The 25,293-nt window shown below is 37.3% G+C and overlaps 3 protein-coding genes across 3 annotated transcripts; 2 read left to right on the top strand and 1 right to left on the bottom strand.

Annotated features, from left to right (window-relative positions):
- The first annotated feature begins 2,610 nt into the window (after positions 1 to 2,610).
- Positions 2,611 to 3,252, top strand: LOC122281356. The gene has a single exon (XM_043093166.1). The coding sequence runs from the start codon at positions 2,611 to 2,613 to the stop codon at positions 3,250 to 3,252; it is 642 nt and encodes a 213-aa protein (XP_042949100.1).
- Positions 3,253 to 8,628: 5,376 nt separating this feature from the next.
- Positions 8,629 to 9,291, top strand: LOC122279823. Its single transcript, XM_043091044.1, has one exon. The coding sequence runs from the start codon at positions 8,629 to 8,631 to the stop codon at positions 9,289 to 9,291; it is 663 nt and encodes a 220-aa protein (XP_042946978.1).
- Positions 9,292 to 18,503: 9,212 nt separating this feature from the next.
- On the bottom strand, positions 18,504 to 20,796 carry LOC122279153 (20 kDa chaperonin, chloroplastic-like). The gene is made up of 3 exons (XM_043089936.1): positions 20,656 to 20,796; positions 20,330 to 20,509; positions 18,504 to 18,557 (listed from the first exon to the last, which is right to left on the bottom strand). The coding sequence occupies exons 1-3, from the start codon at positions 20,794 to 20,796 to the stop codon at positions 18,504 to 18,506; spliced, it is 375 nt and encodes a 124-aa protein (XP_042945870.1).
- Positions 20,797 to 25,293: the final 4,497 nt, after the last annotated feature.

Raw genomic sequence — 25,293 nt, 5'->3', positions numbered from 1 at the left:
GTCATTGATCCTAATCGATCAACGAGTTCTTTAATTGACATATATATCTCTTCTGGAATCAATACTTAGACCTTATAATTGTAATCATCAAGGAACAGTCTTTTTAATCTATCCAATTTTTCTCTCTCAAATCAAGGCTAAGAATCAGGCCAATATTCCCACAGGAATATTTATCTAGGCTTCTTCTAAATGCTGAAATTATTTAATCCAATCATGCTAATACTTTTTTTTTTCCCTAACTGCGCTCTGTTCACTACATTAACCTTTTCTTTCTTTTCTTAATTTCCAAGTGTTACAATGCCAAATATTAATTATTATAATAAGAGCACCAATCAATGCTGTCAAGAATGAAGCCACAAGAATCCGCACCAAATATTGACACAAAATCAAAGGTGAAATTAAGCTGTATATATAGATACTGTACAATAGCATGCTTGAAATATTCAAGCCTCAACATCCTCCAGAGTCCAGACCAGAAATCGTGAATCAGGGCCGACGTCTATCTATTTAGTCTTTATATATATTACATCAACTGTACACTTGAATATGTGTGAAAATAATACACTGTAATTTACCTTTTAATTACGATCAGATAGACTGCAAGTCAAGCACCATTTAATATATTACTGCGACAATCCCCTTATAAGGTCTAATTCTTAGCAGCTTCGTCCCTCATCTATATAGTCTTGATTTCTAATCTTGTTTAATCTAATGTGTAATCCACTGTCGCAACTAAACTCGAAAGCAAATGTAATCTCTTTTCATCTGCAAAAGAATCGATCCACATGGGGCTACCTATATATCCTTTATCACAATATTCTAACACTTTACTTAAAAGTCATTCAAATGACCACGGGCTACGGCAAAGACTTTGAAATTTTTGGTGATTGACACCATTGTTAATAATATTCTCGTGTTATGTGCGCCAGTGGTCATGATTCACTCCGAAAAACACTCAAGTCACTCGGAAAAGCAAAACACACTCAAGTAACTCTCTTTTAACATAAATAATATAATATATATGTGTAATTCTCCAAATAATTAGTTTAATAAATTAATAAATAATATAGCACTCTCTTTTAACAATCTTTCTCTCACTCTATATGTAAATTTTTCCTTGACATGCGAATTTACTTTGACATCCTTAAGCATCTCTTTTGCCAAATTGTACATTGTTTATTATTATGGAGTTTTTCGATTTTTATTATTTTTATTTGAATAACCCCATGAAATATGAATAGTATTTTGTCTTGACATGTGAAATAATCGAATGCATGTTTGGTTTTAGGGAATTTTTAGAATTATTTATTCTTAACCATGCCATAGGGGAACGGGGTGTTACAATTGAAAAGGAGAACAGTGGTGCGTTACGTAGGACGCCTCTAGACTATGGAGGATACGTATGGTGAATGCAAAAGAACAGTCAAATATGAGACTTAGTATGCACGAGCGGAAAGAAATATTGTGATAAATGGTAGAAAATTAGTGGCTCTAATGCCATATCAAAACATGGAGTAGACAGCATGAAGAAGGGTTTGTTTGGGGCTGCGTTAGGGGTTCTAAAGAGTGCTTAACAGTCGTAAAATCTCTTTAATAGAAAAATTAGATTGTTTGGGTGTTGTATATATATTAAAATACTTTTTTTTTTTAATCTCAAATAAGCTCGAAAGTAAGTTTGAGGAAAAGCAACATTTTTAAACTTTTCCTCAAACGTGCTTTTTTGGATATTGCATAACGTAATTCAAATTTTAAAAAGATTGTTAATAGGAGAAAATGCAAATACATCTTTTAGATAATTACAATTTTCAAAATTTCAAAGATATGGTCATAATTTTTAAAAAATCAAATAATCATAACTCCTCAGAAAACACTTTTTTAATTTGTTTACAAATGAATATAAAATGTTTGAAAGTGCTTTAAACATGTAGATACCAAATAATAAATAACTTTTTGGAAGTAGAACTTATTACTTAAGTCATAAGCTATAAGCCCTAAAACTATAAGTTCTATTTTTTTACCACAATCCCAAACATGCACGAAGTGACAATTATCAAGTATAATAAAACCAACCTAGCAATCATTGTGGACTGTCAATAAAATAGCAAGGGAACAACAATGGCTGCTATAAAAACTTGTGTCACTGATAATAGCAACTAGAGGCACCCGAATGATGTCCTCTTTAATACTATGTTAGAAAATATAATAGAATTGAAAAAGAGATAGAGAAGAGAGAAGGATGTTGAGAGAATTTGAGAGCTATATCTTTACTATTCTTAATTGTTATTAAATATCTAACATTTGCCCCTATTTATAAGTGAATGAGGCCAAATAAAGACTGAAAATGCAATAATTCAATGAAACTAGTTGATACTAATTGATTTATACAATAAAGAAAATAAGTCATATTACCATATGTATGTCAAAATTTCTTGACCATATTCTATATAAGAATGGTAATATTCTAACAGATAATAAAAATGGGAAGTTATTGAGAGTCATTCTCTTTGCTCTGTGAGAGTGAGAGTGAGGTGAGAGTTTCTTTGTACCTTAGTACAAAGAATAGTGTCTCTCAGTGTGATCTGAGAGGTTGTGTCTTTTGTTTTAGTGAAGATGGTGGAAGAGGAATTGACTAGGCGGTGGGAAGGTTTTCAATTAACAGATGTGGAGAATGAAGTCTTGGAGCTGCCCATTGTGGTAGATAAGGAGGCTGAAAGTCGAGGTAAACATTGTCTTCTTGCTCTAATACTCACGGAGAAAGGAGCAAATAAAAAAGCTTTCAAGGATACCATGTCACAGATTTGGAAACTGGATGGATGGGTTTCCTTTAAAGATATGGGTGATCACATGTTTCTAATTGAGTTCCAATTTCAATTAGACATGGAGAAAGTTATTTTGGGTAGGCCTTGGTTTTTTGATAGAAGCATTGTGGCTATTCAATTATTTGATGGAAGCATTCCTTTCAATGAAATTGTATTCAATTATGAACTCTTTTGGGTGCAAATTCATAATCTTCCATTAAATAGTATGAACCAGGAAGTTGGTGGGCAAGTTGGTGCCATCATTGGTAAGGTGTTGAAAGTTGATGTGGATGAGGAAGGATGGGGATGGGGCAGGTGTCTGAGAGTTCAGGTTGAAGTGGACTTATACAAACCACTGGTTCGAGGCAAGAGAATTTCAGCAAGGGGAAGTCTGCTTAGGTTGATTTTAAGTATGAGAGGCTGCAATCCTTTTGTTTTAAATGTGGTGTTCTGAAACATAAGGGGAGGAGCTGTTCTGGGCAATCTACTGACATCAAATTTCAATATGGACCTTGGCTAAGAGCTCAACCAATGCACTCTACTATCTTTGATGCCAAGAAATATGGCGGCAGGCAAAATTCAGATCACCAGAATCAGTTTTAGTCCGGTAAGGGGTGTGGCATGGAGGATCCATTTTTCCAATCTGGTAGAGAGGATAAGGGTGAGGATTCTGTGGCTTCTGAGGAGATCTCTTCTCCTGGTTTGACGGGTAATTTAAATTTTGAATTTTCAAATCCTTTATCTCATGAGTTAAGGTCTGGAAATATTCAAATACATGATAATATAAACCAAATGGATAAATACCCGATGAATTTGAATAGTCCTGATAAGGGGGAGGAGATGAGAGGGGTAGAAGTTTCTGTTATAGAGGTGGTTGGGGGTAGTATTGGCATTGTTGGCCAACTGGAGTCTGAACAGGAAAAACATCATGGACAAATTAGTGGCTCAAATAAGGTGTGTAGGAAATCTTCATGGAAAAAGAGAGCTAGATCAAAGAATGTGCCATACTTGTCAAAGTCGGGAGCAGATTTTGAGAGTAGGAAAAGGAAAGAAGATAACAGTTATGATAGGGTGGAGCTACCTGTCTCAAACAAATCCAAATCAGGAAGTGATATGGATCTGTCATTTGTCAATGATACAGTGGTGGAGGCTGCAATGCAGCTCCACCACCAGTCATGAATCTTTTAAGTTGGAACTGTCGGGGGCTTGGGAACCCCCAGACAGTTCATGAGCTTCACTTATGGGTGAAAACTAAGTTCCCATATTTTGTTTTCCTCATGAAAACAAAGTGTAGTAAGGGTAGGGTGGATTATGTGAGAAATAAGTTGGGATATGATTGTAGCATAGTGGTGAATAGTAGGGGTTTAAGTGGAGGACTGGCTCTTTTTTGGCATAGTTCCAAGGATGTTTGCCTTAATTCGTATAGTCAGAATCACATCTCAGTTACAATTTCAGAAGATGATGGTGCTAGACAGGTGGTGCTTACAGGGTTTTATGGTTTTCCAAGAATTGCTAATAGAGAAGAAGGATGGAACCTGCTCAAGCTTATTAAATCGAGTATGAATATGGCATGGATCTGTATGGGAGACTTCAATGAAATTCTCCATCAACATGAAAAATATGGGACTGCTCCAAGGCCTTACCAACAGATGGAGAAATTTAGATTGGGAGTGGAGGAATGTGGTTTGAGTGATATGGGGTATATAGGAAATAAATACACTTGGTGTAATAATAGAGAAGGTTCCATGTTTGTCAAAGAAAGGCTAGACAGGGTTTTTGGGAATAAATTGCTAGTGGATTGGTTCACTAGTATTTCTGTTTTCACACTTCCAGCTCAATCATCAGATCACAGTCCTTTGGTGGTTGAGGTTAGGAAGGAATGGCAAGAAGGGCTTAATACAATCAGGCCTTTTCGATATGAAGCAAGTTGGGACAAACATGAAGAATGTAAGAAGCTGATTGAAGATAACTGGAGGAGTCCTATTCTGTGCAGTTCAAGGCTCGAGTCAGTTGCTAAGGGTTTGCAGTTATGTAAAGAGTCTTTGATTAAGTGGAGTAAAAAAGAAGCCAGGAAGGGGAAAGGGGCTATTCTAAACAAATTGAAAGAAATTTCCAATCTGCAGGCTGCTAATATAGGTAGCCTTATTGAGTGCATTAAGGAGAAACAAAAAGAGGTGGAAAGGTTATTGGAAGAGGACAACCTCAAATGGAAACAAAAAGCTAAACAAAAGTGGTTGCAAGTAGGTGATAGAAATACTAAGTTTTTTCATGCTTGTGCTAACCAAAGGAGAAGGATAAATGCCATTAAAATTGTAGAGAGGGAAGATGGATCTGTTACAAGCTCAACTGAGGAAATTGCGGGCTTGTCTTTAAGACATTACCAGGGACTGTTTACTACTTCCAGTCCTATGAATATATCTGACTGTGTTGGGCCTATGAAGATTCAGATAACTGAAGAAATGAATGAGGGCTTGACCAGGAGGTTTTCTGAGGAAGAATTGAAAGCATCAAATTTTCAAATGAATCCTATGAGTTCACCAGGACCTAATGGTTTCCCAGCTGGATTTTATCAAACTCATTGGGACACAGTTGGTAGGGAGGTTAGTAGAGCTGTGCTTGAGGTGCTTAATTCCGATGGTGATGTTAGACCAATCAACAGCACCTATATTGTTCTCATTCCTAAGAAAAGAAATGCAAGGAAGGTTGCTGACTTCAAACCAATCTCTGTCTGCAATGTCCTCTACAAGATAATCTCTAAAGTGCTGGCTAATAGGTTGAAAGGAGTATTACAAGAAATTATAGCTCCAACACAGAGTGCATTTGTTCCTGGGAGGCTCATTATGGATAATGTGATTGTGGCCTATGAAGCTATGCATACAATGGATAAAAAACTTAGAGGCAGAGAAGGTTTTATAGCTCTAAAGCTTGATATGAGTAAAACTTATGATAGAGTGGAGTGGGCTTTTTTGCAAGCTGTTATGGTGAAGATTGGTTTTCATTTAGATTGGATAAAGTTAATTATGAAGTGCATTAACTCAGTAACTTATTCCATTCTCATTAATGGCTCTCCTCAAACCTCTTTCCAAGCTTCAAGGGGTATTAGACAAGGTGACCCACTGTCACCTTACTTATTTATTCTATGCTCAGAAGTTTTAAGTGCTCTTCTTAATCAAGCTGAGGAATCTAAATTGATCACTGGTATCCCAATAGGCAGTGGTAAAATGTCTATTAACCATTTGTTTTTTGCAGATGACAGTTTGTTATTCTGTAAAGCAAATGCAGTGGAATGGAGTCGAATAAAGGAGATTCTTGATCTTTATGAACAAGCCTCTGGACAAAGGCTTAATTTGGATAAGACTTCTGTTCACTTTAGTAGAAACGCCAAGGAGGAGGCAAAGAGATTCATTCTGAGCATAGCAGGAGTAAGGGCTTCTAATTCCTCTGAAACTTATCTTGGCTTGCCAGCCATAATAGGTAGATCAAAAAGGAGAGCTTTTAGTAACATTCTAGACAGGGTGAGAAGTAGAATTAGCAACTGGAAGATGAGGTTCCTCTCTCAAGCTGGGAAGGAAATTTTGCTGAAAGCTGTTATTCAATCTCTTCCAACTTATTGTATGGGTGTTTTCAGACTTCCAATTTCCTTACTCAAAGATATTAACAGAGTTATGAAGCAGTTTTGGTGGAGTCAAAACCACAGGGAGGGCAGTGTTCATTGGGTTTCATGGAGACAGATGGGAAAGGCTAAGTTTACTGGAGGATTGGGATTTCGAGAATTGGGAAGCTTTAATATGGCTTTGCTTGCAAAACAAGGGTTCAGAATCATTCAAAGACCTGAAGCTTTGGCAAGTAAGATTTTAAAACTAAAATACTTCCCTCACTCCTCCTTTCTTGATTCTAAGATTGGTACTAATCCATCTTATATATGGAGGAGTATTCATGCTGCAAAAAATCTGGTAGAGGAAGGGTCCTTATGGAGAGTAGGTGATGGTTTTCATATAAGACTATGGAAAGATAGATGGTTACCCAAACCATCTTCTTATCGAATTCAAAGCCCAATACAGGTACTAGATAGTAATGCTGTTGTTGCTGAGCTGATTGATCCAGACCTAAGGAGTTGGAACTCTCCATTAGTTGATGTTGTTCTGAACAGTACTGAAGCAGAATTGGTTAAGAAGATTCCCTTAAGCACCTTTAATTGTCCTGATAGAATTATTTGGAGATGCTCAAACAATGGTATGTTCTCTGTTAAGAGTGCATACCATTTGCACATGGAAATGGTTGGAAGGGAGAGAGGACAGGGGTCGAGTTCTAATGCCAATAGAAGCTTCTGGATCAAGCTGTGGAAGTTGAATATTCCTAATGTAGCAAAAGTATTTGTCTGGAGGGCTTGTTTAAAATCTTTGCCTACAAAGGAGAATTTGTTTAGAAGGAAAATTGTGGAGTCTTCTGCCTGTCTATTGTGTTTGATCAATACAGAAACTGTTGTTCATGTACTGTGGGAGTGCCCAACAACTCAGGATGTGTGGAGTGATTTCTCAAGGCAAGTTCAGAAAAGTAGTTTTTCTAGTTCTAGTTTTCTGCAGCTGTTAATTTATATGGATGGTTTATTAAAGAAGGAGGTGTTGGAAAGGTTCCTAATGACAGCAAAGAAGATATGGCAGAGAAGGAACCTTTTCATCTTTGAAGAAGTCTTCATTCATCCTAAGAAGGTAATGCAGCAGACTCAGCAATTTTTGATAGATTTCCAAGACAGTCAAGTGCTTCAGCAGGTCTTCAAAGATTCATCTGCAAGCAGTAATTCGACTTGGATTCCTCCACCTTTAGGTGTGTATAAAGTTAATTGGGATGCTGCAATAAAGGAAGAAGCTGGTAAAGTTGGAATTGGCATTGTCATAAGGGACTTTGAAGGAAGGGTAGTTGCATCTAGAAGCATGCAGAAATTCATGTTTACTGATGCATTCACAGCCGAGACTCAAGGAGCTTTACAGGCAGTATGCTTTGCAAAGGAAATAGGCTTGAGGAGGATCATTTTAGAAGGGGATGCACTAAATGTTGTTAATTTTTTAAAAACTGATTCTTCTGAGTCTCACTATTCAGGTGTTCTGTTATGGGATGCCAAGCATATTCTAAATCAGTTTGATTATTGGGATGTTGTTCATGTCAAGAGGCAGGTAAACATGGCTGCACATGTTTTAGCTAAGTATGGATTAAGTAGTGATGAGGATGAAGTTAGATTGGAGGATAGTCATTTATGTATTATCCCTTTTATTTGATTGATTATATTGAATAAAGGATTCTTTGATTCAAAAAAAAAAAAAATGGGAAGTTATTTGTATTATATACCTTTTGTATTCGAGTTTCTAAAAGCGAGTAAGTAAATATTAATAGTTGTTTTAGATTATTGGTTTATCTCAAATTGCCGATTCTCAACCAACTGAAGATCATGAGGTAATAGCATAGCAAACCAAGATCACAAATGGCCACCGTAAATCACGCACGAGAGAAGGAGCTGCATAAAATCTGGGATTTGATTTTTATATTTGAATTTTGAATGTATACGTTAGTTTTACATTAGATACTCTAATTGTATTATATATAGAAACGTATGTACTCAAAACAAAGAAATGAAAAACAGAACACCATTTTTCATATCTTACCTTCGTAACATTTACATGGTATCAGTTTAAGCCATTGCCCAACGTCACTTCCAAACCTCCTTCTCCTCATCATGTCTAATGCTCAACCCAGTCACCTTACCCTCTTTAATCCCACCTCTTCTCTTAATATCACTAAACTTAGTCGTACCAACTATCCTACTTGGAAGGCTACCATGCTTCCATACTTAAAAGGCCAAAACGTTTTTGGTTATATTGATGGTTCTCTCAAACAACCATCCAAGGAGTTTACTGATGCTACCGGCACCACATCTCAAAATCCCCTGTTTGAAATTTGGGAAACTCAAGACAACTTAATTCTTAGCTGTCATAATGACTCACTCACTGATGAAGTTCTTGCACAAGTCGCCCATTGCACTACCTCTCGTGAAGTGTGGCTTACTCTCACCTCTTCATTTGCTTCTCAATCCAGGGCTCAGGTCATTCAGGTGCGGACTCAACTTTCAACAGCCCGCAAAGTTAATCAGACGACAAGCAAATATTTCATGCACATCAAACGTCTAGCAGACACTCTTGCCATTGCCGGACAACCTTTAAACAACGATGACCTCACCACTTATTTACTTGCTGGTTTGGGACCAGAATATGACTCGCTGGTCACCATAATTTCTACCCGAGATGAATCACTCACACTTGAGGAGGTCTACTCTATGTTTCTTACCTGTGAGGCCCGGATCACTAATCACTCTCAGTCTTCCCCTATCTCAAATGCCTCAGCCAATGTAGCTGCAAGGCAGCCCAACTCATTTGGAAATTGTGGCTGTAACAATTCTAGTAAAAGCCGTGGCTTTGGAGGCTCATCTCGAGGCAATGGTTGAGGTAATTCTTCGCCTTGTAACTCTGATTTATGGTGTCAAGTATGTGAAAAAAATGGTACTGCCTCTCATTGTTACAAATGCTATGACCCTTATTTCTTGCCCCTGCCTCCACTTCGATCAAATGCCCAAGCAAACCTCTCAACCAAGCAAACCTCGCAGCAGATTGATCAAGATTGGCATGTTGACTCTGGAGCAACGCATCATCTGACAAACAACTTCAACAATCTTAATGTTCGTGGAGAAGAATATGTTGGCACAGATCAAATCTAAGTTGGTGATGGTTCAGGTTTGTACATAACTCACACTGGCACCACCTCCTTATCCACACCTTCAAAGTCTTTCGTTCTTGATAAAAGTCTTGTTGTTTCGCAACTCACAAAAAATCTTATTTTTGTTCAAAAATTTACTCAAGATAACAATGTTTATTTTGAGTTTCATGATAATTTTTTTCTCATTAAGGATTACTCGGGGAATGTCCTACATAAAGGCCACAGCAAAGATGGGTTGTATTGCTTCTCTCAACCTATTCAACAAGTTGTCTCTTTTGCCTTCATCGGTGTTCGTGTCTATATCTCTGATTGGCATCATAGACTAGGCCATGCTTCCTTTTGCACTGTTAATCAAGTCTTGAATTCTAATAAAATTTCGGTTGATCTTAAAAAGTGGCAATCTATTTGCCTTGAATGTGAGATGGCCAAAAGCCACAATTTGCCTTTCTCTAACTCTATTAATCATGCAACTTGACCCTTTGAACTTATTTTTTCTTATGTATGGTGCCCAAGTGCTGTTACTTTTAGCTATAATTCTCGTTACTATGTTTGTTTTTTGGATGATTACACAAAACTCATTTGGCTTTTTCCACTCAAAAATAAGTCTGAAGTCGAAAACATTGTTCTCCAATTTAAAAAACATGTTGAATGGCACTTTGATGTTAAAATTAAAGCTGTCCAAACAGATTGAGGTGGTGAATTTCGCCGACTAAACAATCATTTTAAAAATTGTGGAATTGAGCATCGAATTGCATGCCCCTACACTCATGAGCAAATGGGTTCCGTTGAAAGGCGCCACTGTCAAATTGTTGAAATGGGACTCGCCTTATTGGCTCACTCAAACCTTCCTCAATCATATTGGGAATATGCTTTTCAAACGGCTACATAGATTATTAATCGGTTGCCTACCAAAATTCTAAACAATCAATCTCCTTTTGAAAAGGCATACCACAAAAAACCCAATTATGCTTTTATGCGTGTTTTTGGATGTGCTTGTTGGCCTAATCTTCGACCATACAATTGCCATAAAATTGATTTCCACTAAAAAAACATGCATTTTTGTGGGCTATAGTCTCTCACATCAGGGTTACAAATGCCTAGGCTTATCAACAGGAAAAATTTATGGTTCTCAGCATGTTGTCTTTGATGAATCCTCCTTCCCTTATAAAAAATCAGAGACCACATCTCTAGAGTTACCTCAGTCCGAAACAGCCTTCCTTCCATTCGGCTTAAACACTACTCGTCCACATCCTCTAACTCTACATGCAGGTGCTAAAGGTTATCAACCTTTGCCTACGCCACTTGTCTTTGATCATGTGCCATGTGATTCTCCAGCTATATTACAGCAATCGGATAATGCAAATGTTCGAGAGCCGCATGCTGCATCAACATCAGTGGCTGATGAAACTTCACCAACCCAAGCCATAACAAACCAAATGGACATCTCTGCTACCACCCAGCTCATGGTTACCAAATCTCAAACCAATAGTCTCAAGCCATGGATGTAGTATGTTGGATTTACCAAATATCCTCTTCCAAAAGTCCTACTTGTCGAGGCCAATTCCTATTATACAGAGCCGAGTTACTTCACGGAAGCAAACAAACATTCACATTGGAGAGAGGTGATGCTTTATGAATTTAATGCCTTCATTCAAAATGGAACTTGGGATTTAGTTCCACCTCAATAGGAACACAACCTTGTTGGGAACAAATGGGTATATCGGGTTGAAAGGAAAGCATATGGGAGCATTGAAATATTCAAAACTCGCCTTGTTGCAAAGGGATTCCATCAACACGAGGGTGTTGATTTTACTAAGACTTTCAGTCCGATGGTTAAACCAACCACAATCCGCCTAGTAATCTCTATTGCGGTCTCAAATAATTGGCAACTACGCCAATTAGATATTCAGAATACTTTTCTCCATGATTTTCTTCAAGAAAATGTTTATATGCAACAACCACAAGGCTTTCTTCATCTCGATTATCCTCATCATGTTTGCAAATTGAAGAAAAGCCTCTATGGTCTTCGACAAGCCCCAAGAGCCTAGTTCTCTCGCCTCACGAATCAATTGCAACAACTTGGTTTTAAAGGATCAAAAGCCAACACTTCTCTCTACACCTTTCATCGAGACAAAGTTCAATTAATCATTCTCATTTATGTGGATGATATAATTGTTACATGATCCGATATAAGGGCTATTGATAGTTTAATTGGCACATTATCAAAAACATTTCCAGTAAAAGATCTTGGCCAATTTTTTTTTTTTCTAGGTGTCGAAGCCTTGCGTGAAGGTGATGCTTTATACTTAATGCAATGCAAGTACATCAGTGAATAGCTACGCAAACACCTATGGCAACCACCTGCCATATTTCAAAATTTGAAGGTGTTGACTTCCATGATCCTTAACTTTACAGAAGTAGAGTTGGAGCTCTTCACTACCTCGGTTTCACCCGGCCAGATATAGCTTATAGTGTTCAACATGTAAGCAAGTTCATGCATCAACCAAAGGAGCCTCACTAGCAAGCAGTAAAGAGAATTCTACGTTACCTCAAGCATACTATATCATTTGGTCTTCACTTCTCAAGACAATTTGATCATACTCTTCATGGCTTTAGTGATGCCGACTGGGGAGGGGATAGAGATGACTGTACAAGTATGGGTGCCTATTGTGTTTTTCACGGAAAAAACTTAATCTTTTGGAGCTGTAAACAATAGCAAACCATTGCAAGAAGTAGTACCGAATCCAAGTATAAATCTGTCTCAAACACAGCGGTAGAAATTCAATGGATTCAGTCAATTTTACATGATTTACGTATTTCTCTACGTAGTTGTCCACAACCATGGTGTGATAATATTGGTGCTACTTATCTCTCATCTAATCTGGTATTCCATGCACGCACAAAGTATATTGAAATTGACTTTCATTATGTGCGTGATCAAGTTCTTCAAAAGGAGCTTCAAGTGTCATTTTTAGCGTCAAAAGACCAGCTGGCCGACCTCCTCACCAAGGCATTAAATGCATCCAGATTTACTCTATTACGTGACAATCTTCAATTGCACGAAGTGCCCTTTTGATTGCGGGGGGAATATTGGCATATCTCAAACTGTCGATTCTCAACCAACTGAAGATCATGAGGAAATAGCATCTCAAGCCAAGATCACAAATGGCCACCATAAATCATGCACAGGAGAAGGAGCTGCATAAAATCTGGGATTTGATTTTTATATTTGAATTTTGAATGTATACATTAGTTTTACATTAAATACTCTAATTATATTATATATAGAAATGTATGTACTCAAAACAGAGAAATGAAAAACAGAACACCATTTTTCATATCTTACCTTCGTAACATTTACATAGATAAAGTTTTTTTAAGAGATTGCTTTCGAATTTTGTGAAACTTGTAGTTTATAGGCAAATAATTTGGAATTTCTTTTATATAGAAAAATAAAGGCAAATGAATATATGAAAAATAAAAGCCTAAGCCGTAAAATTAAAAGAAAAAAAGTGAATAATAAGTTAATTATAATATTTTTGTTGGAAAGTGAAATGTGTATGTATTGATGGCCTGATGATATTGTCTGGGTAATTATAAGTGATTAATACTTTGTCATGTTTCAACTTTCCTGATTTAATCTGGTGATATTTGTTAAGGTATAAATCAAGTTCCTTGCTATATATGGTTTTCCTGGTTTAGCACTAGTACTACGTGTAGAAAATAGTTTACAAAAATATTAGAAAATGATAGAGATATAATTCTTTTTATAATTTTTTATATAATTATATTTTCAATCAAGAGTATTTTTATAAAATAACCTATAAAAATAATATCAATTTCTATAATTACATTCATTTTAAAACATGATTATATATATATAAAAAAAAAAGGGTTATTCATGTATTATTACTCAAATCCTTATCACAAGATCCTAAAATTTTGCAAAAAGTCAGTAAATATTCGGTTATTCAAATGGCCCAAAACAGACGCAAGTCAACAACACAAGAATATAATAAATAATTTCATATTTTAAAATTTTAAAATAATAATAATATTAAAAAATAGTATTTTAATACTATTTTATTTAATTTTTATCTAAAACTGTTTCATTTCAACTCACTGTTCAAACAATCAATAATCACTTGAAAAAGCAAATTAGGGGATTAGAATTTGAATTAGATCATGACGGATGAGGCTTAAAGTGCATGCAATTTGAGATGGATCCATATTAGATTATGTTGTTTGAGAGTCTGATTAATGCTGATCCCGATTGATCGAGCTTCTTAATTGACATATATATCTCTTTTGCAATTAATTCTTTGATATAATTATAACCATCAAAATACAATCTTTGTAATCTTTCTCTCTCAAATCAAGCCTTTCAAAGGACCAGGCCATTCCCACAAGAATATTTATATAAGCTTCTTCTAAATGCTTACATTATCTAATCAAATCATGCCAATATTTTTCTAAAAGCGCTGTACACTACATTAACTTTTTCTTTCTTTTCTTAATTTCCAAGTGTTACAATGCCAAACATTACTTATTCCTCGTGCACCCGTGAAGCACGGCTCATACGTCTATCTACTTTCCTATATGGTCAACTTTCTTAGTCTTTGTATTTAACATCGTGAATTGTACAGTACTTGAATATGTGTGGAAATAACTTACCCTTCTAATTATAATCAGATAGACTGGAAACTGTCAAGGACGAATATTTGGTGGACCCGAAAATCTGTAATTTTCTTATATATTAATAAGCGTGGCCATTTATAAGGTTTAACTCTTAGCACTTCTTCCAACAAGCTTTTGAGTATTCAAAAACATTTAATGTTTTCTCTTCTTATTTTATAAAGTGATGCATCATCGTTTGAAGGGCAATTCTTCTCATAAAAAAAATGATATTGCTGGCCGCTCTCTCACTAAATATATAACACTTATAGTAGAATGGAGATTTTTCGCTCCGACTTTAAGGAGTAGAGTATAAGAACAAGATGATCGATACATATATAAAATAGGTTTACCATATTTATCGATTATTTAATGTTCCTTGAGAGACTCACACTAACAATAATAAATACAGCAAAACTCACTCGATCCATATGTTTATTTATCCTCACTTTTAAGTAAAAAAAATCCTAATATAAATCTCGAAGAACCAACGCCTTTAGAAATTTTACAAAAATAACATCACTTAAATTATATAAATATCCATATTTTAAAACATAATTGTAAAAAAAATAATAATAAATGATTGGGGATATAATATATCATTACAAAAAACGATTGTGGATATATCATTCCACTCCGGCCAACAGGTAGTATTTTCGTCTGCATGATCATCTATCCACACGGGGCTAGTTCAATATTGAGGAAATGATAGACATACATTTCTTTTTATAATTTTTTATATAATTATATTTTAAATTAAGAGTATTTTTATAAAATAATTTGTAAAAGCAATATCAATTTATATAAATATCTTCATTTTAAAAATAATTATATAACCATTAATTATCAAAAAAGCTTATACATATATTATTACCCAAATCCTTATCACAAGATCCTAAAATTTTGCTAAAAGTCATTGAAATGACCTACGGGCTACGGCAAAGACTAATGAAATTTTTGGTGATTCCCAAAACAGACGCAAGTCACTCGACCAATCAGGTATGGAAAGCATGGTAAGTAGGACAGCCAATCCTAAAAGCTATCTCGCTGGGTCCGGTTAGTCGACCTAAGCTAAGCACGGTTAAAAGTGAGTAGAAATTAGGGGATCATTAATTAGAATTTGGAGCCGTATGACGTACTTGCAGCCTTGTAGGAGATTAGTTGGCTGAGGCTTCAGTGCAATTTGGGATGGGGCTTTTATACCTCCTTAGCACAAGAAAATATTTAATCAGCAGCTAGCTCTACATCACCTACTTGCTTTTCTTCAACAAGTGTGTAATAAGATTGTTAAATTGAAAAATAGAAGAACTTTGATCACAAAATTTGGTTGAAAGTCATTCAAATGACCCCACGGCTACGGCGCCAAAGACTATAAATGAGATTTTTGGTGATGGACTCCATTTTAATATTATCATACTGTTATGTGCGCCAATTGGTTAGATTCTAAATCACCCGAAAAAGTAAATTAGGAGATTAGAATTTGGATTAGATGATGACTGATGAGGCTTGAAGTGCATGTAATTTGAGATATTCTGTTATATATTTCAAAGTCTGATCAACGCTGTAAATTAAAGAATATTGACACAGAATCAAAGGAGCAAGCTGTAAAGAATCAAGATACAGTACAATAGGAAGCTGCTTGAAACCAAGCCTCAACATCCTCCAGACCATTATCCGTAAATCACGGCTTGCGTCTATCTACACTTGAATATGTGTGGAAATAATGCATTGTAATAGACTGGAAGTCAAGGAATAATATTTGGTGGACCCGAAAATCTGTAATTTTCTTACATATATATGGTCAACTTTCTTAGTCTTGATTTCTAATCTTGTTTAATATTCCATGCACTTCTTCCAACAAGCTTTTGAGTATTCAAAAACATTTAAATTAATGCGCCCCAGTTTTTTATCAACTAAAGTATGATCAGTACGTAGTTCTCGATCTACCTGACTTGTAATTATCCACTGCATGGCCTATTGTTTATGTTTTTCACCTAATGACTAGCTATTTAAGATTTTCTTAAATGTCGTTAACATTGTTCTACGGGCGAGCTAGCTAGAATCTGAATGAATTTTTGGTGATTTTCGCAACAAGATTAGAGTAAAAGAACAACATCGATCATCAATACATATATAAAATAGGTTCACCATATTTATTGATTATTTAATATTCCTTGAGAGACTCACATGACTAACAATAATAAATACTGCAAAACTCACTCGATACATATTATAAGAGGATTTTTCCCTCGAAGCCCAAAGGCCCAATTAAGACCAGCCCAAAGAAGAAAGCTATTAACTCAGCCCACTAGGAGGCTCCTTTTTACATGACCTATAGGAGGGATGGTGCTACAAAGGATGAGACTCGTCGATCTGAGGCCCCCTCAAGTAGTGTCTAGTCCTTAAGTACCCGCCCACATAGCAGGCATGATATACCCCAGCCCTTGATCTACGGACAGAAAGGGGATAAACAGACTAGAAGGGAGATAGACTAAGAGAAGGAAGTTGGATAACGATGCCGCATTAATGGCTCCAACACCCAGACAACACACCACATTAATAACGCTATCACAGAGCCATGCCACACTTAAAAGCTCTGACACAATGAACAGTACGGGGAACACAGACGTCATGGAAGGAGGCATTGTTTGCTCCTTAGACTGATAGTATAAATAGCAGATCCCATGTACGAGAATACTCTTTCTAATCCCTAGACTCTTTTACTTATTTACTACACTCCAAGAATATTTACTAACTTTGGCATTAGAGGTTACTTGGCCCTGAGGCCGCTCTCTTAAACTTCATTATTTTCTACCTTGTGCAAGGCCCATCTTTGAAGACCTGAGTTGTTAGAACTTGGCCTAAAGGTGTGCGAAACACGATGTTAACAGTGGTGCCATCTGTGGGATTGTAATAGATCTTACGTGTTCTTCTCATGCCCGCGACAACCCGTTCCAAACAACTCAAGAGAGATGTGGGAGGTGCCATGGAAGCAAGGTTAAAAACCATGGAGTGGGTAACGAAGTTAACTGGCGAAGTGGAGACACTTCGCAAAGAGAATGAGGAACTTAAAAAACCTTGAAGGGAGCGAGACGACGGTGTAGGATCCAGCGACACTAAGAATGAAGGATCTCATGCAGGACTCAACAAGGATGAGGAGCAGAAAAACATGTAGGATGAGCTCCTCAGCCTCAAAGGGAAGTACAAGGAAATAGCGAGGAAAGTGGGTATGTCGTCAACAATAGACCAGTTGCTCACAAGCACGGCATTGCCCTATATTGAAGAAGTAATGGTGGTTCCTTTGCCACAGAAACTTAGAGTCCCTGCTATGGAGATGTATGACGAAGGTAGGGACCCCCTCGAGCACTTGGAAACCTTCAGGGCTCACACGACCCTGTATGGCTTCCTTAGAGAAATAGCTTGTAGGGCATTTCCGTTGACCATGAACGGGTTGGCACATGTATGGTTCAGGTTACTGACACCTGGATTGTTGGATAGCTTCGGCGAGCTAGCCAGGCTGTTCCTAACCCAGTCCATGTCCAGTCAAAGGAGGCAGCGTCCTGCTGTGTACCTCCTCACTATAAAACAAATGGAGGATGAAAGCCTGAAGTCCTACTTAGCCCAGTTCAACAAAGAGCGCATGACCACCAATGACCAAGACTAGACAATAACAAAAAGCGTCTAGCCATGCTCCCAGTTTATGGCCGAGCTAGCCAGATAGATTCCTATGACACTGCAGAAATTCATGGACCAAACTAACAACTTCATCAATGCGGAAGACACTCTCTATGCGTTGGCAGAGTTGCAGAGGAAAGAAGTGGAGTGCGTAGAGAGGAAGGAGAAGGCCCCAACCAAGGCTACGCCCTATGAAAAAGGGGAGAAAGGCTCCTAGGAGAAGCAGCTACCCCCCGGCAAAGGGATTTGGACCATGGTACGACCAGCCCACGTTCACCATACAAAAGGAAGATGACTGGAGAACTATGCGCTGCTACTAGACATATCATTGGTCCACATCACACAATACCAAGGACTGTTTCTCCACAGAAGGAAGGAATATACAAAACAATAGAGACACTAGGATTGAGATGATCAGAACAGACGGGAGAACATCCCTCAACGACAATTGGCAATGAGAGGGCCACCGCTTGGCCTCCCATTATGCACCAAGAAGGTAGCTCCCCCCCCCCCCCCCCTTTCTCCCCCCCTCCCCCCCTCTTGGGGAGATTCAAACCATAGCTAGAGGGTTGGTTCACATGCGGGGGCATTACCTCATGAAGCAGGAAAGCACACACCAGATGGGCCGATACTTGGCAGATTATCATCCTGCAAAACAACAAAGAGGTGACCTTACTTCAGCAATCTCATTCACCGAGGATGATGAAGAAGGGGTGCACCGAGGATGATGAAGAAGGGGTCTTGTACCCCCATGACAATGCCCTAGTGGTCACAATGCTGATTGCCAACTTCACCACCCGCTAAATCCTCATCAATAAGGAAGCTTCGCGGAGTTCCTGTTCTGGGGAGCTTTTGCTAAGATGGGTATTGAGGCCTCCCGGCTACTGCCAGCCCCATGCCCTTAAAAGGCTTTTCTGGAAACATTGTCTAGCCGGTCGGAACCATCACGTTGTCTGTCCTTATGGGAAGTAGCCCCCGTATGGCCCCTGTTATGGTCAACTTTCCAGTGGTGAAGACTTCGTCAGCTTACAACGCCATCATCAGGAGGCCCACCCTCAATAGCTTAAGGGTTGTTTGGTGACAAACCACCTCAAAATGAAGTTCCCAACTCCATAGGGAGTGTGGGACGTTTGAGAAGAGCATGTATCAGTGAGGGAATGCTATGTCCAAGAGCTAAAGTAGAAAGATGAAGGGCCCACCTCTAATGGCACCAGCAGAACAGAAAAGGTTGGGAACCACCGAAGAAACTGTGGCAGGCCTCTATCTACAACTCGCCCTGCCAGTTTCGAGGGGGAAAGGGATAGTACACGACCCTGAAGAGAAAGATGGACGACGACCTCCCTAAAGCGGGATTATGTGTCCATTAATTTTGTAATACCTCTTCACCTAGCTTGTACTTTCATTTTTATTTAATAAAACTGCTACTTTTTAGGATAGTGCAAAACATCTGCTCAATGCTTTCACATTACCAATAAGGTACCAACAATAAAAAGTGCAACTAACGAAATCTAAGATAACAAAAGCATTAAAAGATTAACTCCCCGCGGGGCACCATAGGGAAAGGTAGGCCTAAAGGTTGCCCTGTCCCTCCCGCGACAGAGTGTGGATTAGCCTTTGGTGGCCCGAAGATGAAAATTCACCTTCTTTGCAGACGTCAATAGGTGGGTGTAGGTCTAGTCACAGACTACTTGGAGTTAGGGGTGTGCAAAAAATGTCTTGGGTCGGTCCGTCCGCAGCAACCGAAGTGAGTCCACCCGACAAATGTCGGGTTATTCGGATCCAACTCTATTACGGGTTAAGATATCCTAACATCGGTCGAAACCGATAGATCCGCAGTTTTCGTTTCAAACCCTTCCTCTGATTATACAAACCCTAGCCTCCAGTGCACCATGCCGTTCGTCTTCGTCGGTCGACTTCGCCGTTCGTCCTCGTCATCCAAACCAATAAGTCCCTCTATTAAACACATTTCCCCAGAACTGAATGATGATTTTGTGCCCTGGGTCCTTCCCCTCTCTATTTGCAATGAAAAGATTATGCTCTCTATTTGTAGAGCTTCGTTTCTGATTAATTTTTTTTGGAAAGATTGTTAGTTTTATTTTCCTTTCTGATCAGTGTTGCATGTTTCGTCCATTTCCTTTCTGATCAAACGATATTATAGCTTAGCCATATTTCATATTTGAGAATAGAGTGGGAATTTGGAAACTGTTCTAGTTTTTCTCAGCATTGGTTGGGAAACTTCATTCCTTTCTTGCTTGGATAATGGTTTGGTTAAAAAACAGTGAAAGTTTTGGTCCATACTCCACTACATTTTCTTGGTTCAAAAATTGCTTGGATAATGGATTTTTTTTATTTAACTGTTAATTTCTAAGAGAAAAGGGAGATAAATAGGAAAGGAAAGGGAGATAATATGTAAAAGTTACCTTGACACTGAGGTCCACTTTCGTATTCCCAGCTGTCTTACCCTCTCCAATTGCAACCACCTCACTTCCTTTAGGCTTTGTTTGAGCCGTTGTAGGAAGTAAAATTCCTCCACCAGTCTTTTCTTCAGAAGTTTGGAGCTTCACCAACACTCTATCACCCAAAGGCTTAATTGATGTATACTGTAGATATGAGAACAAAACATGACCATCACTTTAGATAAGCCAGACACCAGTAAGTACTTGAACTTATCTTATTTTATACAAAATGTAGATAAATGGCAGTTCAATCATAATGAAAGAGTTTATCAGGCAGAAAAAAAAAATACAATACCGCCAAGCACAGAGTTATCAATTGAAGTGCCTATATGCCATATAAGATAAAGCAATGAAAAAACTACACACAAAGCAATTCTAATCTCCCCACTTTGGACCCAAATTGCAGTTTTTATGGTTTCATTAACAGACATCCTTAACAACTAAAGAAATTTAACTGTCTGAAATTTTCAGGTACAATTAAAGATGGATTGCTTATTAGATACTAGATTTGATCAATGCAGATGTTTGAAAAAATCACATTTCATCAACTCAGACCATTAAAGCAAGCACTTAAAACCAATGCCTACACCCAATTTATGAAGAATCTCATCCCATAAACCAAGACCAAACCAACTGCATTCGGTCAACATGAATTTCTCCAAAAAGTCCAGACTTGTTTTTGTGTTCACATTGACAAAAGTTTACTGCAAGTTTATTATGACAGCTAAGTTTAGCTGCCCAAAAGAAGTTTTGTAGTCTTACGAACTTATCCAAAAAAAAAACTCTTTATTTGTAGAGAAATGATCCATAAATATGTCTTGTCTTTGATGGACCTGTAGGACCTCTCTACGTGTAACAACATTCTTTTGTTACATGTTCTATTTTTCAATTTTTTATTATAATTATTATTTTGTTTTGGGTGATGATAAAACTTGGACTTCATGACATCAAATCTTTCATAAAACAAACAAAAACTTCAATTCAAAGTCTATAACAAAAATAAACAAATCTTATAATTTTTTTTTATTACTAATCTAGAATTTTCTATATAACCAAACACGAACAGACAATCAGAGAGAACTCGTGAGAAACTTATTTCCAACCTCCACAGACCACTCTTGTCCAAATCCAAAATTGTAATTTTGTGGGCCTAAGACCCAAGGATTCATAAATTGTTGCGACCTAGGGCCCATCCAAAATGTGCCCATGTGGTTCATGAGCTTATACTAGTTCTTGGTGTTGCTCTACATTCAAGTGGGAACAGTAGGACGCTTTCCTCTATAAACCCTGCAGTGTTAAAAGCTGTTTATAGACAATTTAAATAATGTTATATTTATATCTCTTTAGTTATAGAAAATATTTCGAGCAGAAAATTGTAGAGAATACGAGTCTTTTTAGTCGAGGCATGAAAAAAGAAGAGAAAGAAAGGTGCATGATATGATGTTACGAGCCAAAGATTTATTTTTTGTGTTTCTCCCTTTAATGTATGCTAGTAGGAACATTCCTACCCTTTCTTCAAATCCAAACTGCATTCGTTTATTTCATTTGTATATCAGTTGGTCTACAAATAGATGGGTTTGGATATATGTTTCTCTTAAACACATATGCACTTCTTTGGAGCACCTCATCAAACTAAATTACCTTCTGGTTCTTTGGAAGCTTTCCTTTCTTGTACCAGTTTTATATTTGTGTGTGTGTGTGGTTGGATGCATTTATGCATTACTAATATCTTGATTTTTGTATGTAATATTTTATCTCAATTCATATATGGATTGATTTGAAAGTGACACTCATAGCAATTTAAGAGATAATGAGATGGCTACTCCTTTGGATAACCGATCACAAAAGGCATCAAATATTAACTTGTCTAGTGATACAAGTCTCCCTCCTCGTAAAAGGAGGGCAAATAAAGACCCCTCAGTAGTGTGGGACCATTTCACTAAAATAGATGGATGCCCTTTAAATGACCCAAAAGCGGAGTGTAATTATTGTCACAAGATTTACTCTTGTCATCCCAAAAGACACGGTACATCAAGTATGCTGCAGCATCTTGGTATTTGTAAGCAACATCCTCATAGAATCAGACTTACGGATCAACAGAATATGAGTCGTGATGGGCCTCTTGAGGGAGTTGGAGATAGTGACGTTAATAACTCGGCAAATGCACATAAGTTTGATTCGGAAACTGTACGAATGACAATTGCTGAAATGATCATTTGTGATGAGCTTCCATTTAGGATAGTAGAAGCTCAAGGATTTAGGAAGGTATGTAGATCTCTTGAACCAAGGTTTCAAGTGCCATCTCAAACCACTGCAGTGAGAGACTGTATTAAACTGTTTAAAATGGAGAAGGATAAGTTAAGGAAAATTTTTAAGACGGTTGGGCGGGTTAGTTTAACCACTGACACATGTACGTCAATCAAAAACTTAAATTATATGTGTCTTACTGCACACTTTATCGACTCTAGCTGGAAACTACACAAAAGAATTCTAAACTTTTGTATGATCCTTAATCACAAAGGAGAAACTATTGGAAAGTGTGTAGATTCATGTTTACAAGATTGGGGCATTGACAAAATCTTTACTGTTACAGTTGATAATACTTCCTCAAATGATGTTGCCATTGAATATTTGATAAAGTTTGTAGGAGGTCATTTGTTTGAAGGGAAGTATATTCACATTAGGTGTTATGCCCATATAATGAACCTCATTGTGAATGATGGGCTAAGAGATTGTGATGATTCAATCACAAGGGTGCGCAATGCAGTTAGGTATGTTAGATCATCTCCTGCAAGAATGGAGAAATTCAAAAAGTGTATAGAGAAGGAGAAAATTGATTGTACAAAATTGGTATGTCTTGATGTTTTCACGAGATGGAATTCAACTTATCTAATGATAGAAGTTGCAGAAACATATAAAAAACATTTTTTGCGATTGAAGAAGGAAGATGATTCTTTTGTTCGTTATTATCGAAGTGTGAACTTGGGCCCCCCTAACTCTAATGATTGGGAGAGAGTTAGAGTATTGATAAAGTTTTTGAAGATTTTTTATGATGCTACTGTGAGACTTTCTAGCTCTTTGTATGTCACATCTAATGTATATTTCCAAGAGCTTTGTGGCATACAATCACATTTGTCAAAAATGAGTCAAAGTAATGATGCAGTGTTGAAATGTATGGCAGAAAATATGAAGATTAAGTATGACAAATATTGGGGATCAATTAAAAAGATTAACTTGATGATATTTATTGCTGTTGTTCTTGATCCAAGATGTAAATTTAGTCTTTTGCATTTTTAGTTCAAAAAGATATATGGTGGTAATTTAGTCGAAGAAATGATTGCAATAGTGAAACACTTGATGATGGACATTTATTGGGAGTATAGTATTGTGTATGGGAGTTCAAGTGGAGTTTCCTATTCTGAGCCTCCTTCCTCAGTTGATCCTACTATGATTGATTCTAATTCTCAACAGAGTTTTTGGATTGAGTATGAGCAAGAAGTTATTGAGTCTAATTTGATGAACAAATCAGAGATTGATCAGTATTTAGAACATGGATGTGAGGCACGAGCTCCAAATTTTGATATTTTGGATTGGTGGAAGATCAATGAAGTAAAATATCCTATTTTGGCAAAAGTTGCACAGGATGTAATGGTCATTCCAGTTTCTATAGTTTCTTCTGAGTCAGCCTTCAATGCAGGGGGTTGTGTGCTTGACCCATTTCGTAGTTCACTATCTCCAAGAACAGTCGAGGCACTTGTTTGTATACAAAATTGGTTGAAAGATTCAATACCCATTGATCTTCGTGCCTCCTTAGATAATAAAAGCTTTGAGGCGGAATTGGGTAATGAATTTATTTCTTATTTACATATTTATTAAACTTTTTCATAATGTTTATTTTTATATCATTTTAATAATCATCATGTGTTTTTTCAGAGTTTGGTCCAAAATCAAGCTTTGCTTATGATGATGAGATTGAGGAGTAACTCAAGGCTTATGGTATGCATGAATGGTATGATTTTCATTTTCACTCATTTTTATATGATTTGCATGAATTAAAAATTCTGATTTGATTTTCCCTAATGTTAGTTTCTAAACCTTTGATATTGGATTTGTAGATTCACTTGCAAAATGGTAGATTAAAATGGAATGTAGGTAGTAGCTTTGGAAACCCAAGGATGAGTGGAGGTTTTCGAATTATATGTGATGCAGTGGAATTTTGTTGTTGCCTTCTCAACAAATTGTGGAATTGGTTTTAATAGTTTGGTAGAGGTTTTAATGGTTTTAACAGCAATTGTATAGAAAAAGATGTTTATTTTGCAGTTCTTCTCTTGATAGTTTTGTACTAATGTTTTGCTCACTCCTTAGTAATGAAATGATATTTGATTTCTATGGAAAAGACCTCAAAGTGGGTGCAGAATTTCATCAAAACAGAACTAGAACCAGAAAGAAAAAAAGAAAAAAAGAAAAAACAAAGATCCGTCTATACAAACCGGCATGTACTGACGGGTCGGGTCGGGTTGGCGCGTTTTGGGTAACCGGGTCGGATCCGACCATGCACAGATCCGACTTTGCTTCACAGGTTGCAGGCCTACCTGGAGTTGCCTCTATGAGGGATACTATAGGGAAAGGTCAGCCTAAAGGTGGCCTTATCCCTCCAGTATAGGAGAGCAGGATCAGCCTCACCGACCCTAGAATAAATTAGCCTGAACTCCATCACAACAAAGAGTGAGATCAGCACCAACTTGACCTAACACTTACCTTTATTGTGATATCAACGAGAGGGAGCGGGTCCAATAATAAACTGCTCAAACAACTTACCTACCTGTGTGACTCAACAGGGAAAGGCCGTCCTAAAGGTGGCCTTATCCCTCTCGCAGAGGAGAGTGGGTTCTGCCTTGAACCTTGCCCGAAGAGCATACCTCGTCTCC

Source organism: Carya illinoinensis, chromosome 1, assembly GCF_018687715.1.
Source record: "Carya illinoinensis cultivar Pawnee chromosome 1, C.illinoinensisPawnee_v1, whole genome shotgun sequence".
Lineage (NCBI taxonomy): Eukaryota > Viridiplantae > Streptophyta > Magnoliopsida > Fagales > Juglandaceae > Carya > Carya illinoinensis.
This window is presented reverse-complemented; position numbering and strand designations above follow the sequence as displayed.